At 39.4% G+C, this 17741-nt stretch overlaps 1 protein-coding gene across 1 annotated transcript in view; it reads left to right on the top strand.

The window, feature by feature from the left end:
* The window catches only part of SLC25A21 (solute carrier family 25 member 21), a 216826-nt gene extending 200743 nt beyond the window's left edge, over positions 1-16083 (top strand). Inside the window, exons 9-11 of the mRNA XM_040257101.1 lie at positions 10059-10240; positions 11138-11190; positions 14213-16083. Of these exons, the coding sequence (XP_040113035.1) occupies positions 10059-10240; positions 11138-11190; positions 14213-14274 (297 nt within the window). The 3' untranslated portion in view covers positions 14275-16083. The remainder of the gene's footprint in view (positions 1-10058; positions 10241-11137; positions 11191-14212) is intronic.
* The last annotated feature ends 1658 nt before the right edge of the window (positions 16084-17741 follow it).

Consider the following 17741-nt stretch of genomic DNA (forward strand, 5'->3'; position numbering starts at 1 on the left):
CTGTCTTTGTGTCAGTACCATGCTGTCTTAATTAACAGTAGCTTTGCAATATATTTTGAAATTAGGAAATGTGTTCCTCTTTTATTCTTCTTTCTCAAGGTTGATTTGGCTACTTTTGGTCTTTTGTGATTCCATGTGAGTTGTATTTTTTTATTTCTATGAAAAATGCTATTGAAATATTTACAAGGAAAAATATCAATAACCTCAGATATGCAGATGATACCACACTTATGGCAGAAAGCGAAGAACTAAAGAGCCTCTTGATGAAAGTGAAAGAGGAGAGTGGAAAAGTTGGCTTAAAACTCAACATTCAGAAAACTAAGATGATGACATCTCATCCCATCACTTTATGGCAAATAGATGGGGAAACAGTGGAAACAGTGACAGACTTCATTTTGGGGGGCCCCAAAATCACTGAAGATGGTGACTGCAGCCATGAAATTAAAAGATATTCGCTCTTTGGAAGAAAAGTTATGACCAACCTAGATAGCATATTAAAAAGCAGAGACATTACTTTGCCAGCAAATGTCCATCTAGTCAAAGCTATGGTTTTTCCAGCAGTCATGTATGGATGTGAGAGTTGGCCTATAAAGAAAGCTGAGCGCCGAAGAACAGATACTTTCAAACCGTGGTGCTGCAGAAAACTCTTGAGAGTCCCCTGGACAGCAAGGAGATCAAAACAGTCAATCCTAAAGGAGATCAGTCCTGGGTGTTCATTGGAGGGACTGATGCTGAAGCTGAAACTCCAATACTTTGGCCACCTGATGCGAAGAACTGACTCATTGGAAAAGACCCTGGTGCTGGGAATGATTGAAGGCGGGAGGAGAAGGGGATGACAGAGGATGAGATGGTTGGATGGCATCACTGACTCAATGGACATGAGTTTGAGCAAACTCCAGGAGTTGGTGATGGACAGGGAGGCCTGGAATGCTGCAGTCCATGGTATTGCAAAGAGCTGGACACGACTGAGCAAGTAAACTGAACTGAACAGGAATTGCATTAAATCTGAAGATCATTTAGGGTAGTATGGAAATCTTAACAACACTAAATCTTCCAATACCTGAACATGAACTATCTTTGTGTTTGTCTTTTAAAATTCTTCACCAGTGTTTTGTAGTTTTCAGTATATAGGTCTTTCACCTTCTTAGGTAAGTTTATTGCTAAGTATTTTATTATTGTTGGTGCTGTTGTAAATGGGATTACTTTTCTAATTTCCTTTTCAGATAGTTCACTGTTAGTGTGTAGAAACATGAATGATTTTTATATGATGATTTGTATCCTGCAGCTTTACTAATGTATTAGTTCTAAATGCTTGTTATAGTCTTTAGGTTTTTCTACATATAGTGAAAATTTTAGTCACTCAGTCGTGTCCAATTCTTTGACACCCCATGGACTGTAGCCTGCCAGGCTACATGAAATTCTCCAGGTAAGAATATTGAAGTAGGTAGCCATTCCCTTCTCAAGGGGATCTTCCCAACCCAGGGATAGAACCTGGGTCTCCCACATAGTAGGCAGATTCTTTACTGTCTGAGCCACCAGGGAAGACTTTCTACATATAAGACCATGTCATATGTAACAGCAACAATTTTATTTCTTCTGACTTTGATGCCTTTTATTATTTTTTCTTGCATAATTGCTCTGATTAGGACTTCCATTACTATGTTACTATGATAAGAGCAGGCATCTTTGTCTTGTTATTTAGATCTTAGAGAAAAGGCTTTCAGTTTTTTACCAGTGAGTATGATACTAGCTGTGGGCTTTACTTATGTTGGGACCTTATTACATTGAGGTACTTTCTTTATGTTTCTACTTTCTTGAGAGTTTATCATGAAAACTTGCTGAATTTTATCAAGTGCATTTTCTACATGTATTGAGAGAATCATGTGATTTTTTAAAATCCTCTATTCTTTTAATGTGCTTTATCATATTAATTGATTGTCATATGTTGAACCATCCTTTTATCCCAGGGATGAATCCCACTTTGTCATAATGTATGATCCTTTTACCGTGCTGTTAGATTTGATTTGCTAGTTTTTTTTTTTTGAGAAATTTTACATCATATTCATCAGGGATCGTGTCCTATAGTTTTTTTGTCTTGTGGTGTCTTCAGCTTTGATATCAAGATAATGCTGGCTTCATAAAATGAGGTGGATGTGTTCCTTCCTCTTCAATTTTTTGTAAGAATTTAAGAAGCATTGGCATTAATATAAGAATTAATGCTTAGTAGAATTCACCAGTGAAACTATCTAGTCCTGGGCTTTCCTCTGTTGGGAGATTTTTGATTGTTAATGTAATTTCCATACTAGTTACAGGTCTATTCAGACTTTTTACTTCTTTGTGATTTAGTCTTGACAGGTTATTTTTAGGAATTCGTCCATTTCTTCTAGATTATCCAGTGTGTTCATGTATAATTGTTCACAATAACCTCTTATGATCCTTTCTAGTTCTGTGGCATCTGTTATAACGTCAGTTATAATTTCTCTTCTTTCATTTCTGATTTTGAGTCTTCTCTCTTTTTTTCTTAATTAGTTTTGCTAAGGGTTTGTCAGTTTTATGTTTTAAAAAACCCAACTCAATTTCATTTATTTTTTCTATTGTTTTTCTAATGTTTATTTTATTTCTGCTCTAATCTTAATATTTCCTTCCTCCTGCTAACTTTGGACTTAGTGTTCCCTTTAGCTTCTTGAACTATAAAATTAGATTGTTTGAAATCTTCCTTTTTAAAAAAATATGGGTGTTTATCACTGTGAACCTCCCTCTTCGTACTCCTTTGCTGAATCTCATAAGTTTGGGTATGTTGCGTTTTCTTTTTCATTTGGCTTGAGGCATTTTCTAATTTTCTATTTTGGGGTTTGTACAATAGTCTCCCACAATCTCTTAGACTAGTTTTACTCTTTTTCCTTCCTTTTTCATTTTGCTCCTCTGACTGAATTATTTCCAATAGTCTGTCTTTGTGTTTGCTGATTCCTTCTTCTGTTTGATCTAGTCTACTACTGAGTTCTTCTAGTGAATTTTTGATTCAATTATCATGTTTTTCAACCCCATGATTTGTGTCTGGTCATTTTTTATATTTTTTATCTCTTCATTGAAATTCTCACTATATTCACACGTGTTCCTTTGACCTCAGTGAGCATCTTTATGACAGTTTTTTTGAATTCTGTGTCAGGTAAATCATGTAATTCTTTTTCCTTATAGTCAGTTTCTGGAGCTCCATCATGTTTCTTAATTTGGAACATCTCTGCCTGATTGTTCCTTTTCCTTAACTCTCTTTGCTGGTGTCTGTGCATTAGACCAGGCAGTCTTCATAGACTAGCCTCATGCAGAAGAAGACCCCCACAGTTCAGACTGGCTAGAGATTCTGGGGACCTGTACTAACTCTTTCCCTCCTCAAGGAGAAGCAGGCAGCTGTCGTTTTTGTCTTCTTACTCTGCACTGAGCAAGAGGAGAGAGATGGCCTCCTGCAGTCCAGCCCTTCATCTCAGCTCACCCCAAGGTGGCTAGACTCTACTGGAGCCATCCAAACTCCAAGATAGGCAAGGAATATACCAGTTCTTTATACCAGTTCTTCTCATTCAGCCCCAGAGAAGGTGGACATGCAAATTAATCCCTTCCCTCCCCTAGGAGAAGCAGGAATTTAGGGAGTCTTCCTGATTATATGGCAATACAGTAGGGGCAGGGACTCTGGTAAGAGGGTGTGCTGAATCTCCCTACTGAATTCTATAAGTCTGTTCATGTGGACCCAGGGTACAGGAATTTTCAACTAATTTCTAGATTTCTCACACAGAGAATCTGTCCATGAATTGTTGGGTTTGTGTGAGAAAGGAGAATTCAAGTCTTCCTGCTCTGCCACCTTGTTGATGTCACTCTTTAGGTTAGGGGGCATTCTCTTGTGATTTTATTTTCTATCACTTATATCTTTGTTGGACTGAGAGATGATCTCCTTGACTGTTGAAGCGGAGTACAGTCCTGAGAGGCAAGTGTATATCTCTAATTCTGTTGTTGGTATGTGGCAGTCTCAGAGCTTCTCAGTATTTTGACTTCTTCACTTCCAAATAATAGAATCATGGCTCTTTTTTGGTTAATTTAAAATTATATTCATTAGTAAGATAGACAATTTCTATAAGCTTCAGATGCCTCATCTACTCAGCAATGTTGTGAGGCTTAAATATACAGAAAGTGCTTAACACAGTGCCTAGCAGATTGTGTGTTATCATTATCATCAGCACCTTTTTCCAATTTTTAATAAAATAAACTAACAGGGCAAAATGACATCCCAAGTAATATGATAATCAAGCCAGAAGGCTAGGCATTCAGCTAATGCACAGCAACTTGTAACATACAATAAATGTAGGTTGGATGAATATACAACAAATGAACGGTGAATGAGAGGCAATATAACATAGTGAATGAATTGTAATAAAATGTAATGAATGAATTGTAATAAAATGTAATGGTTGGAAGTCTGAAGAACTTGAGTGCAAATCCAAGCTCAACCTCTTATAAGCAATGCGGTCTTGATCAACTGGCTTAATTCTTTAAGTTTCATGTCCTTATCTATAAAAAGGGGTTATGTACCTAATTCATAGGGTTCTTATATATGCTTTATATGTGTTTTTTTGCATATAAAATTGTCTAGAAGTAAGTAACTATTATTAACAGTACCATTAATTCTCTTACTGAAAGTTATAAAAAATAGCACAAATATCATAAGGTATATTATTTTATTACTTCTGTTTATTTTTACCATTTTATTGTTATTTCCTGTTGTGGTTATTGACAATAATGGTTTACTGATTGCCAGTAGAGAATGACCCATTCGAACTATGTCATAGGTTTCACTCGGACCGAATGCACAGATGTGCATTCTTGCTTTGGATGGAGCTGGGGTAGGGAAAGGTGAACAGAGTTAACAGTGTTGCAGTCAGTTATGCAGCCTTAAAGAAACAAAGACCTGTTTCCACCAAAGCAGGCTTTAAAATGCTCCACAGTACCTCTAGATCCCTTTAGAGTATCGCTTATCTAGCCAAGCTTCCCTGGTAGCTCAGCTGGTGAAGAATCTGCCTGCAATGCAGGAGACCCCAGTTCAATTCCTGGCTCGGGAAGATCCCCTGGAGAAGGGATAGGCTACCCACTCCAGTATTCTTGGGCTTCCCTGGTGGCTCAGCTGGTAAAGAATTCACCTGCAATGAGGGAGACCTGGGTTCCATCCCTGGGTTGGGAAGATCCCTTGGAGAAGGAAATGGCTACCCACTCCAATATTCTGGCTTGGAGAATACCATGGACTGTGTAGTCCATGGGGTCACAGAGTCATACATAACTGAGTGACTTTCACTTTCATTTTCTTTAACTTTATCTAGCCAAGGATCCAAAAAAAGGAACCATAAGCTTCAGTTAAGCAGTGGTTCTCAGACTTACGCATCCATCAGAATAATTTGGAAGACTTGTTTAAATAGATTGTTGTGCTCCATCCCTTGAGTTTTGGGTACTGTAGTCCTGGTAAAGCCCAAATTTTCATTTCTAGTAAGTTCCCACATGATACGGATGGTGACGGTTAAAGGACTACCCTTTGAGAACCATTAAGTTCACCGATACGGTTGAGGTATGAGTAACACGACTCCAGAGTGGGAATATTTGCAGAAATATTTTCACTACAGTGAATTGCCTGATAACTCCCATGAAAATGAGGGCTTCCTGTTTTCAACCCCAGTGTTTTCAACACTGCACTGTCCTTTTCTTACTTTATAAATTTATTGGTAGGAAAAATTATTTGATGAAGTTGTTTTTAACTTTTATGAGCCTGATAAAATATATTGATATTTTCTCCAGAAAAACCCAAATACACATACACAGAAGCATTGCTTGTAATTTCAGGAGGTTCTCAGGTACCTCCCCACACAGACCACCTACCAACCCATAAGAAAATCAGTAGAAAAACTATCCCCTTAAGGAAAAGTCTTGGGTTCACTTGGATGTAACAAAAATTTTCTTCTTATACTTGGATTTGCACTCAAGCTCTTCTTATCCTTCTTCTATACCTTTCAGTTCACTCATTTGTAAAATAAAAGTAAAAATAATAGTCCTTACCTCAAAGAGTGATTAATTGATACAGCACACTGAAGAGCCTAATTCGAAAACCAAAACCACTAAATATTACCTTTTGCCCTCTCTTTATAGTCCTGCTACAACAATCCTCATTCTTGAGGCAAGTGGATGCCTCTCCCCAATAGGGGAAAGATCAGGAAGTATAAGAAAAAGAGCCCAAAGAGTAATATTTCAAGACTTTACTCAATGCTCATTGCATTCTTTTGCTAAAATCTGGTCATGGGTTGCCATATCATGGTTCTCTCTGTGAGTCACTGAGTAATGGGGTCTGGCAAGCCCAGGCCTGGCTCCATGACCTGAGAGTCTCAATTCAGTTGCCTGGAAATACTCCACTTTGCAAATGTCCAATGCCTTGTCATGTCCCCAAGTTAATGCTTCCTGGCAGAAAGAAATGTAAGTCCTAATAGGGGCTCATTTCCAGGGTAGAAGATACTGAGCTTTGAGAAATAGTGATTAAGAGTAAAGCCTGATCCTCACTCTTTCTACAAAAAAGATAAGAGATAAGCTAATCAGCAGACATTTATTTAGCACTTGCTGTGCACACCGTGCAGTAGGTGACACAAAGAGGAGTAAAATATGCTCCTATGCAGTGTCAGCTCGCAGTCCAACAGGGACGATGGCTACTAAGAAAAGCCAGACACAAAGAGAAGCGTAGAAGAACAACAATCGCGACAGTGCTTCAGGAGCACAGGAGAGGGAGAAATCAGTTTCAGTGGTGATCCACAGAAGTCTCTTGGGCAAGCTGGGATTTAAGCTGGACTGTAAAGAGTGGGGCTGCTGTCCATGAAGATGATGGTGAATGGTATTCTAGGTTGTGTGAATTGTTTGAAAAAATATGTGGAGTTAGAAAAGTATTTGGTAGAAATTTTGCATGATTATGATTTAACCAGCCTGACTATAGTATGGGTTGGGCATACAGGTGTAGAATTTGAGGCTCGAAAGGTTAAGTTGGAAGCATATCATGGGAAAGAAAGCAAAGGCCAACAAGGAGTTTTGACCTTACTCTCCGTGGAGTGGGGAAGGGTTGAGGGCCTTTGAGTAGGGAGGCAGATCTGTTTTTATAAAAAGAGAACCCGGGTGCCACTGCGAAGAACAGGTGACAGAGGCAAGAAGAAAGCAAGACCTAGAAAGTCACAGGAATGAGGTAAAGCCAGAGAAGTGAGAGTAGCCAGAGGGGATGAAGGGGAGGGACATTTGAGGGGCTGCATTCATCCAAGGCTGGCTGCAACATGCAGCAAATAAAGCAGAGGGGAGCAGCCAGGTTGGTGCCTCTTGCAGACCATAGGCTCAGTGGGAGGCTGGGGGGCCCAGAGGCCTTTGGTGAGGGGCACCTCCTGGCTATCTGCAAAGACTTCTCTCCTCCCTAGAATGCCCAGAGGGGTAGCAATTGGCCATCTGCTTTGCCTGTGTGGAATAGCAATCAAAACCAATGGTTCTCAGACATGGGCCCTCTTTCTGGCCAGGTGAGAAGTCCTGAAGTTCTTTTAAATCAACGTTCTGGCACTTCCCCAGGTGATGCTGATCTGGGAATGGAAGGTGGGTGTGAGGTGGGGCTGTGCATCCATATTTTGTAAAGCTCCCTGGTGACTCTGATGCACAGCTGGATTTGGGAACTAGTGTGGGACCTTACCAGAGAAGGCGATGGCACCCCACTCCAGCACTCTTGCCTGGCAAATCCCATGGATGGAGGAGCCTGGAAGGCTGCAGTCCATGACGTCGCTAAGAGTCCGACACGACTGAGCGACTTCCCTTTCACTTTTCACTTTCACGTACTGGAGAAGGAAATGGCCACCCGCTCCAGTGTTCTTGCCTGGAGAATCCCAGGGACGGGGGAGCCTGGTGGGCTGCCGTCTCTGGGGCCGCACAGAGTCGGACCCGACTGAAGCGACTTGGCGGACTTGGTGGAAGCAGTGGGACCTCACTGCTGAGCTGGGAAATGTGTCGAAACCGTGGGTTCAAAGTAAGTTTGTGCCAGTGAACACTATGATGGCTTGAGGACCTTAGTATTTGGTCCCCAACACTGTCTCAAACATAATGACCCTCATTGAGTGTCTCAGACACCCCTCCCTCCTCAACTCCAATCCTCAGCAAAGACATCAGGAGCGGGGCAGAGCTGTGTGCTTGACAGGATCCCCTGAATGTCCCAAAAGGTCTGTGTGCATACAAGTCATCACTTTCACCTTTGTCCTTGGCCATGTCTCAGGGGCACCACGAGGGTCTCATTACAGGTGTTAGGAGACTTTCAAAAACAGGCTCCATAAAAACACTATCCATTTTCTGCCAGGCTCATACAATATTCATAGCACTTTTATTATTGTTGTTTTTATTTTTCAGAGAAAGCATAGAGTACAAGGGTAGGGTGAAAGAAGGGTAGGTGTTAAACGTGTCCCCTCTGTCCACTGGGCTCCGTGGGATGCAGTGGCCAGTGCATGGTCAGACACCAGAACTGGCCCTGAATCCACCACCCTCCTGAGCTCCAGTTTGGCTCCTGTGCCAGCATGGAGGAGGGTAACATAAAGGCATTTTTCTCTCCTTGTAAAAGAGAACAAAATGGGGGAGGGGGAATTATTTAAACACACCTCACTCATACTGCAATCACGGCATTGTTTTTCCTGTTGAAACACCCTGTTGGTTTTTAAATCCCTTTAAACCTACTCGGCACCTGTATGGCCCAGATCCAAGAATTATTATCGAACCCCTCGCTTTTTATATTTAAACACGTAGGAGTTTCTGTGATGGTATCTGGCTCTTGGTTTCATTGAAAATTTCAGGGTTTCCAGAATTTTTCTTCTTTAATCAAAGCTAGAAGCATGCAATTCTCAGACCTGATTTTTTTTTTTTTAATTAAGCAGAGAATGGTTCCCCCCTTAAGTTCTCCTGCTAGATAAAATAGCATCATGGCATGATTCGGTGTTGTTCCTCTCTGAAGACCTTTCTGAAGTACTAACCAAAAGAGAGGGCAGAGGGAGAATAGGGGAAGTCTCTGTCAGCAACTTACGGTGTGTGAGATGACCTTTCTTTAGGGTAAAGACTGAGGCTGAGAGCAAAATGAGAACTTCCCGGCAAGTTCATTATGTGAGCTCGCTGGGCACAAAAATAGGCTGAAGGAAAGCAACTTCAACATCAGACCTAATTAAATACTTTGATGTCAGAAAGCAGAGCAGGCAGGGGTGGAAAATCAAATCAGACCAAAGTGAAGGACCTAAATTCAAATGGAAAGAAGAAATATTTCTCCCTCTCTCTTCTCTCTTTCTCTCCTTTTCTTCCTTTGCCATGAAGGAAGAATACGATTGAGGAACAATGGGCTATAAATTCTTCAGCCAATTAGCTCAGTGACTTACTACTGTTTCTAATGCACAGAATGTCACAGGCTGTTTTGCAGCCTCCCCAAGTTGGTTTGTTAATAACAGGAAGCTAGCCCTTCTCAGTACAGTGGATCAGCTACACGTGAAAATAAATGCAAAAAACCTGGAGGGGAATAGCAGCCGACCAAGAGTAGCCTTGATTTAATTTAACATTTGGGGGTCCACACACAAATGAGCATTTTAGTAGGCTTCATGGTGGAAGTTGCTGTCATTTGTAAAATATTCTGGCCAATTAGCTAATAGTGTGCTTGGATTTCTCCTGTTTTGATACAGTAATACTAAGTACATTGTGAAGCCCAATTATACAAATCATCCCCATATGCCATACCAGTCTTTCTTTATGAACTGTGTTTATAAATCCTGTGTGAGGAAATGTGTACTTCAGCAATTTAGACCATGTGTAAAAACATAGCCAATGGGATTGTCAAGAAAACAAGTTCCAGCCTAGGAAATCCTAATGTGTTCCGCTGGAATAACAGGAGGGTGCCAGGCAGCGCAATGCTCTGCTTAAATACATATTGCTTTATCGTGTTTAACCGATTTAGGGGCTTCCGCTTCCCTTTCTGTTATTTTCTTCTTCTTTTCTTTTAGGATCCAACCTTGGAGTTTTTGAGAAAATTTGGGATTGGTCTTCTCTCAGGCACAATAGCCTCAGTCATTAACATCCCTTTTGATGTTGCCAAAAGTAGGATTCAAGGGCCTCAGCCAGTTCCTGGAGAGATCAAGTACAGAACCTGTTTTAAAACAATGGCCACGGTCTATCAGGAAGAAGGGTAACACATTCTTATTTTAATAAATGAGCAAAGCTAAAGCATTGCTAAAACCGTATTGTACTTCCATTTTGATGAGGGCCATTAAGCCCTCCTGCATTGGGTCTGTGTCTGAGACGCTTTAGGGAATAGATGAGGAACTTTGTGAGATAACACAGTAATGAGATGTTGGCAAAAACCTTCTTACACCAAGAAACATGAGCCACGATCATTCAGTATGCAGTGTGTTTGTCCTAGAATGCCAAGGTGAACTTTCCGCTTGACAGTTTGCATAACACGCTACTGCATATAATATGCCTTGTTCCCACATGGGCAGGAGAGTGAGTGTCCTCTGACTATAAACCTAATCAAAATGTCACCTAATTATATTCTCCTGGGAGAGTTAAACATGAGAGTTTTGTGAAAGTAGTTTTCTTTTAAAGGATGTGCCTTTTACTGCTGGTCTTTTTTTAAGTCTTGTTTTTGTCTCTCCGCCCCTCCTCACCAGGTCTCATTCTCAAGTAGGCACATAATGTTTTACGATTTTGATCTAAACTGCATCATATTTCTTTTTGTGACGACTAAGTCTTTTAAACTCAATTACAAGAGTCATTTTGTCCATATACACAGCTATCTTAAAAGTAAGGCCTGTCTTGAACACAAAAACTATCTCACTGATGAAAATCCTATTTCTCATGGGACGAGATCAGCATACCTTGAGTAATAAAGAATTAACTCTTTCCTCTCATCCAATTTGCTGCAGGGAATACTTGGGCAGATACTATCTGTTTGGAGATTTGAAATTTGTTTTCAAATGACTTGTTTGGGTAAATGCTGGGTCAACATCTCTATAAAGTTGAGGTGCAAACCCATTGCATGTTCAGAATAAGAATGTTTGTGCTCTTTCTCTTCCGGTTCTAGCATTTTAGCTTTGTATAAAGGCCTGCTTCCCAAGATTATGAGGCTCGGACCAGGTAATGATGTTTTCATTACTTATATCCTTCCTTCTTTATTGTTCTAGTATCCCTTTTCATTTTCTTATTTGTGTCTATCTGTAACACAATAAAAGTTTGTCACACTGTGAAACATGGAAACCTTAAGAATAAAAAGTTGTGTAGCAGTAAGACACTAAGGGAGTCCATTAGATGTGTTGGACTTTTGTTATAAGGTATTATTTATGGCCTTGCTGGAGGCTGATAGAAGCCAAAGCCCAGCTTAAGTCAATAGGAAAGGATCCACAGTCAGTTGGAGTTTGAGTGGCTTCTGGCTACAGGTGAGGATTTTCATTGAGTAAGGGACCAGCCCAATAAACCTTTCCCTGGTTCTAGTTCATTCTTGCTCCTGCCTCAAATTCGCTTGACAGAGAGAAAAGCAGGAGGACTACTCTATGAACAGCCTGGGCCACTCTCCTCACAGTCGCCTCTGGGGAGGGGAGCGGGGGAAGCTGCAGCCTGGCTCTCACCTTCCTGGCTCCTGTCGGCGGCGTGATGGTGGAGGGGATTGGCTCGGGGCCTTACCTCAGGATGCCAGCCCACAAAAAGCCGGCTGCCATTCCCACAGGGAGAGTCAGCTGCCTCTATGTAAATAGATAAGAAAGCAACTGCTGCAGACTCTACCACCTGGGCAAATAGTCTTGGATTATAAGCAACCTTGTGAATAAGTACAGAAGTATGCACTAGACCACACAGATTTTTTTTATCAGGCCACACTCACCTACTTAGACATCCTGGTAATCTTCCCCCAAACCTTTGCCTGCTCCTCCCCCTCTCCCTTTCCCCTTCCCTTTGAACACCCGATGTGCCCCTCCCCTGCCACACTCACACACGTGCATATTTACGTTTAAATCTCAGCCTTTCTGCCAACCTGAGATAGAACAGCAGTCTGTAAATTAAAGCTGGTGAGCAGTTCATACTTTCATATATTTAGAAAACACTTTTACAATTCCCAGTCCATCTATCCCAGACTTCCTAGGCATTTAAGCATGGATTTTTGCTTCACATTTGAGATTCAGACGTCTTATTGGTCCATGTATAAAAATGAACTCAGTCATAAAGAATATTGGTGATTTTGTGGAACTCTCTCTGCAAGAATGTGGTGTTTTTCCTTCACCACACAGTAAAAACCTGCTAGTTAGACCTAGTATTAGAGAAAATCATAGGACTGACCCTCCTCCAGCATTCTCAGGAGGCCATGGGCCTGAAAAGGGAGAGTGATCAGGGAGAGTTTAGCTAAAATGGTAATTGACTGGAACCTCAATCCAAAACTCTTAAATAATCTGACCCCAAGTTTTGTTAGAGGCTTACAAATGTTCGGTTGGCTTTTTAAATGTTTTTGCATGAGGTGTCCTGAGTTGCTATGGTGTTAAATCCAATGAAAAGGGTTGTTGTGAACATACTGTCCAGGCTAAACAAAATTGTGAATAACTGGTCTCCACTGTCATCCCAAACATGCAAGTCCTACCAACCTCAAAGGAAAGAAAGTTGTAGAGAGGAAGGTAAGACTTAAAGATAAGAGTTTTGTTTTGTCTTGTTTTTGAGAGGAGAGAGACAGTAAAAAAGAAAAGCTGGATGAACCTGGAATTCTCATCCTTCATTCTGGAGAAACATCCCAACTTATATACAATTGTAAAGGGTAAAACATCTTAGTTTTATAAGTCTTAGCAGCTCTCTGTGGCTAATGATCAGGATCTCCCAGGATAGGAGAATCTTACAGTCTGTGGTTCAGACTCTAAATATCACTAGGCCGAAAACTTACTCAATTCCGTGTGTTCTTGTCTTACACTGCAAACAGTTAATAAGAGGAAATACAGCAATTGCATACGTATGACAACCCTCTGTGGTGCATCCCTTTTCATTTGCCAGAGCTCCAGGAGGGCTACAGCAGCCAAGATGGGGCTAATAGAGTATCTTCATGGGTTAAAAATGAAAATTACAGGCAGATAATTATCTTTGGCATAAGGTTACACAAACATGTGCAGCCTGTAGATTAAAAAAAAAAAAGCATATGGCAATGCGTACAAAATAAGATGAAAATCAAGTTCTATTTCTTTCTGTCAGAAGTCAGTCTTCTGTTCACATAGCCAAGTCTTCTCTAAGATGTGCTCTGGATATTTGTCCATTTGATTTTGTAATACTGTTCACATAGACACAAAAGGACAGAGAACATCTTAAAGGGCACAGGATGTGTGCTGTTTACCGCATCAGAGAGAACACAAAATCATTCACATACACGTGCTTCTAATGTCTAGGTATCCAGCAGCCTCAGTGTTTGTCTTCCTATATCGTATTCCTGTTGACATATTATATAGCAAGCGTTTTTGCAGCCAATTATATAACTCTTCCCTTCCCAGGTAAATGATGGGTCTTATGACACCCAATACAACTACCAGATTTTCAAGTGCAATCCATATCTATTTGAGGCAGATGAAAGGAATGACGGCAACAAAAAGAGGTTGAAAGCTGACTACATTTTGAAATACAGATTTTAGAAGGACTCAAAAGCTATTTTTCACATTACAATCCAGTTTGAAAGCTATAAGAGAAAACCAGGCTCATCTATCCAGCACCATCTCAGAAATGTCCTTGTTGAATACAGCTATAACAATGCTCATTATAAACTGGAAAAAATAAATCCTTTGCCTACAAATGACAAATCCGAAGGTTTCTGTTCACGGGAAAGTCACATGCCCTTACATGACTAAATGTGTATTTATTTACTTTTAAAAATTCAAAGTGCCTCAAAAAGAATCTGATGAGAAATGATGAAGGGTACAGAAACTCATGGGGAAAAAATGTATTTGGAGGCTCAAGATGGTCTTGATTTTGCTCTGAGAAATTTACACAGTAGTTTTCTGAAGTCTGTGCATTAGAGCTTGAGAACTGATGATTCTGAATGGCTTCTGCCTGATAGGCTGCATAAGACTCCAGGGGATTCAGAAACCCAGTGGGAAAGACAACACAATTTCACAGGATTAAAAACTGCTCTTTTCTTTTCTAGGTGGTGCAGTGATGCTGCTGGTTTATGAATACACCTATTCATGGCTTCAGGAGAACTGGTGATTGCCTACGGTGTATTTTCCCCCCTTGTGAAAATGGATTTTCATTACACAGCACCATCAGGAGGCGAGAATATCTATCAGTTAAGCCCATACAGTGATAAATTATAATTATACACTTAGATACAATTGTAAAGGGTAAAACAGTGTGCTCAAGAACAAAACCTATTTGATACTTCAAAAATTATCTCTAGACAATTTGAAACTGTCGTTTTAATCATATCCTTAAAACTATGAGGAGAAAAGTAATACTGTGAAGCAATGAAATATATAAACTGAATATAGAAAAGTAGCATGAAAATTAGATATATTCCATAAAAACAATACAAATTTTATGACCTATGTTCCTCTTACATGGCTTTGCAGTAAAAATTCATTGTATTGATTTTTTTTCCCCAAAAGGTAAAGAACTGCTTATAAGTGAAAAAATATGCCAAAATTTAAAGTTTTTATAAGGAATTAAATTCTTCCATAAATAGTATTTAATCATATACATGGAAAATGTTTCTGAAGGGTACTAAAATGGCCTTTTTAAAATTTCATGTAAAATGTGAATTGTTGGTTTCCTTTAGTAATAATATACATCTCATCTGTATTTTCCTAAACCTACTTTATATTTTGCACTGTTGGTTAAAGCAGATCATATTTTAAAATTATGATATTTGAAGTCTTTTGTGACAAAGATAAAACATGAAACTATATTAAACTACTTTTCTTCACATAGTTCCCTTTGAAAACAAGTTTTAATGCTGAAATATGTTCATGTTGGATCACAAATCTGAACTGCTCCTTAGGCCTGGTTGTGCTGTATTTGCATCAGATACCTTTTCTCAGAATTCTTACCTATGCCATTTTTTTAAAAAGGATGTTTAGAATAAACTACATTTCTAGTTTACTATTTTTAAGTGATGGTTTCAGATGTGAAGTCTACTAACTTCAATGTTAAAATATGTATTAGGAAGGAGAAAATGTTTCAAAAGAGAAGTACATTCTTGGCATTTCCAAAGATGCCTGTACTAACATGCACTCAAAAAAAATATCTCCTTGACGTTGACGTAACGAAGCTTAATTTTGTATCCGCATCCTGAAGTGATGCTCCTTCAGTAGCTTGAGTCAAAGCTATCTGCCTGTTCTAGGATGACACCTGTTCTTAACTATAACCAGGAGGCCTGTCTACCATGAAGCTGTGTCACTAAAACATTGTGAAAATAAAAAATGAAAGATAACATGGTAATTATTACTTTTTATTAATTTAGAGCATTTGAAGTATAAAAATAAAGGCTTTTGACATACTGTATATACATACACAGCCTTCACTTGTACATCCTTTCCAACTTGTTCTTTAATTTATATTTCAGCCCAATACTTAATAAGAGGGTCATTAAAAGTAGGACAAAACAAGAGAAGGAAGACTGTGTCTGTTGTCCAGCTGCATTCTATCTTTGCAGGTGATTCTATCTCTTGCATCCTGTGAGAGAGAGAGCACTGCCTCTATAGAGGCCATGAAATTGAACCTTTAACCTCTCCATGTGGATGGGATGGAAAAGGATCTCTGAAGAGTGCATTTGCCAGGTTAAAAACAACACTTTTACCCCCTAAGAAACAGAGGAAAAAAGTCAATATTAACCAATAATAATAATGTTTTTAAAAATCGAACAACCTCATCTCCCCTCCCACTTTCCTTCTCTCATTTATAAAAGTAGTTTTAAATCATAGTGTGCTTTGAATAGCAAATTGTATTTGGGCTTTCTCTTATCTTTTAACATTTACTCCATGTGAATTCACCATTGCTGAGAAAAGGCCTCCGGGGCGGGGGGGGGGGAAGGAAAGGAAAACTTTTATAGTATTAATATTAGATTTTTAAAGATACAAGAAATCAGGAAAAAACTATAAATAGCATATTAACAAAAGACTTCTTAATTTAGATGAGGAAAATAACATTTAGTTGTATTTCCATACAAATTATTGATATTTTTTAAAGACTCCTAATAGCCTCCTAAAAACATCTGATAAGGAATAACTCTGTACCTTGTGTCAGTTTTTCTGCATGGCAGGAGAGTCCTTGTACCGTATGGTTTTAAAGTTTCCACCAAATATCGGACTGGTATTTCGTTCCATTTGGTTTATAGTTCTATTTTCTCACCAGACTGGGAACTCCAGATGTCAATAGGAGTTTTACAAGATCAAAGGAAGACTATGGCCCTGAGAGTTCATCTGCTCCTTCTGCTTATTCTTCTCCTGAAGCTATAATCCTCTGTTTGTAGCACTGAATTTCGGTTGCTTTAGAAATAAATGTAGTTCAAAGCTCTCTACAAGATATCTGCTGCTTGAAAAAAGCAATTCCTCGAACATAACTTGTGTGTCAGAAATCTGCTTACTGTTTATATCATAGTGATTTGAAAACCTGGCTAATCTAGCCATCTGAGTTTTAAATGAGGCCATGAAACCAATGTGACAGAAGTGGGTTGCCCCGTGGGCTGTGCACAGCCCAGACAGGAAGAACTCAAAACCACCTAACATCCATATCTAGTGATGGGCCCCGTTAGTTATTGCACAGAATCAACACCAAAAAAAAAGCCCCACAATATATTAATTTTCCAATAGATGAATTGTACCAACGTTTTAAAAACGTATTTTCAAGCCTATATTGCCAAGCAGGAAGAACTTTCAAAACAGAAGAGATTAAAACTGTAGATTTTTTCCCAAGAAAATCAGTTGTTTTAAAATATGAAACATAATCACATGCTCTCTCTTACACACACACAAACATATACCCCCTCAGTTCTATTATTAACATTAAAGTGAAAAGCAAATTGGTTTCAAAAGATCCATCAGTTAAACCATGTCCTGTAGCTCCAAAAATGAATAAAGGGAATTTTTAAAAATTAAATAGCATCTGTATTTCTAATACCATCACCAGTTTACCTACACGAGACACATGCTTCTGTACAACAATGTAAACTTCACAGCAAGCCGTTTTTACATTCATTAGAGCGGAATTTTCCATTTTCTTTAAATTACAATGTAATTTTGGGCTGCGATTGCTGAACACACAGGTAAGCCAACAATAACAGTACAATTTAGTTTCACAGTGGTTTTCTTTAACATAAAGTTCATTTTAAGTGTCTTTGCGAAGCATTTCACATTAAACTGAAGTTTCTAAGTGACTTCCTTTACAGCCTTGTTCAGATATTTCCACCCTCTTGTCTTTATATGCTTGGCATGTGTGTTGTTTGACTGGGATACAGAATGGGAGACTGGCTTGTTTTATCTGTGTTTTTGAGTCCTCTGTTGTAGAAAGAAAATGTCCTTCATGAGATGTCGAAGCCTTCACTGCACACACAAAATCTGGGGCGAGTCCAGGCCCAGGAGCCTGAGCAGCCCACCACCAAACAGAGACAAAGACGATGCCGGAAAGTCACCTTTGCAAAAAGAAAGGGAAAAAAGAGAGAGGCCGGTGCGGGGGGTGGG

The sequence above is a fragment of the Oryx dammah genome, unplaced genomic scaffold (genome assembly GCF_014754425.2).
Source record: "Oryx dammah isolate SB20612 unplaced genomic scaffold, SCBI_Odam_1.1 HiC_scaffold_16, whole genome shotgun sequence".
NCBI lineage: Eukaryota > Metazoa > Chordata > Mammalia > Artiodactyla > Bovidae > Oryx > Oryx dammah.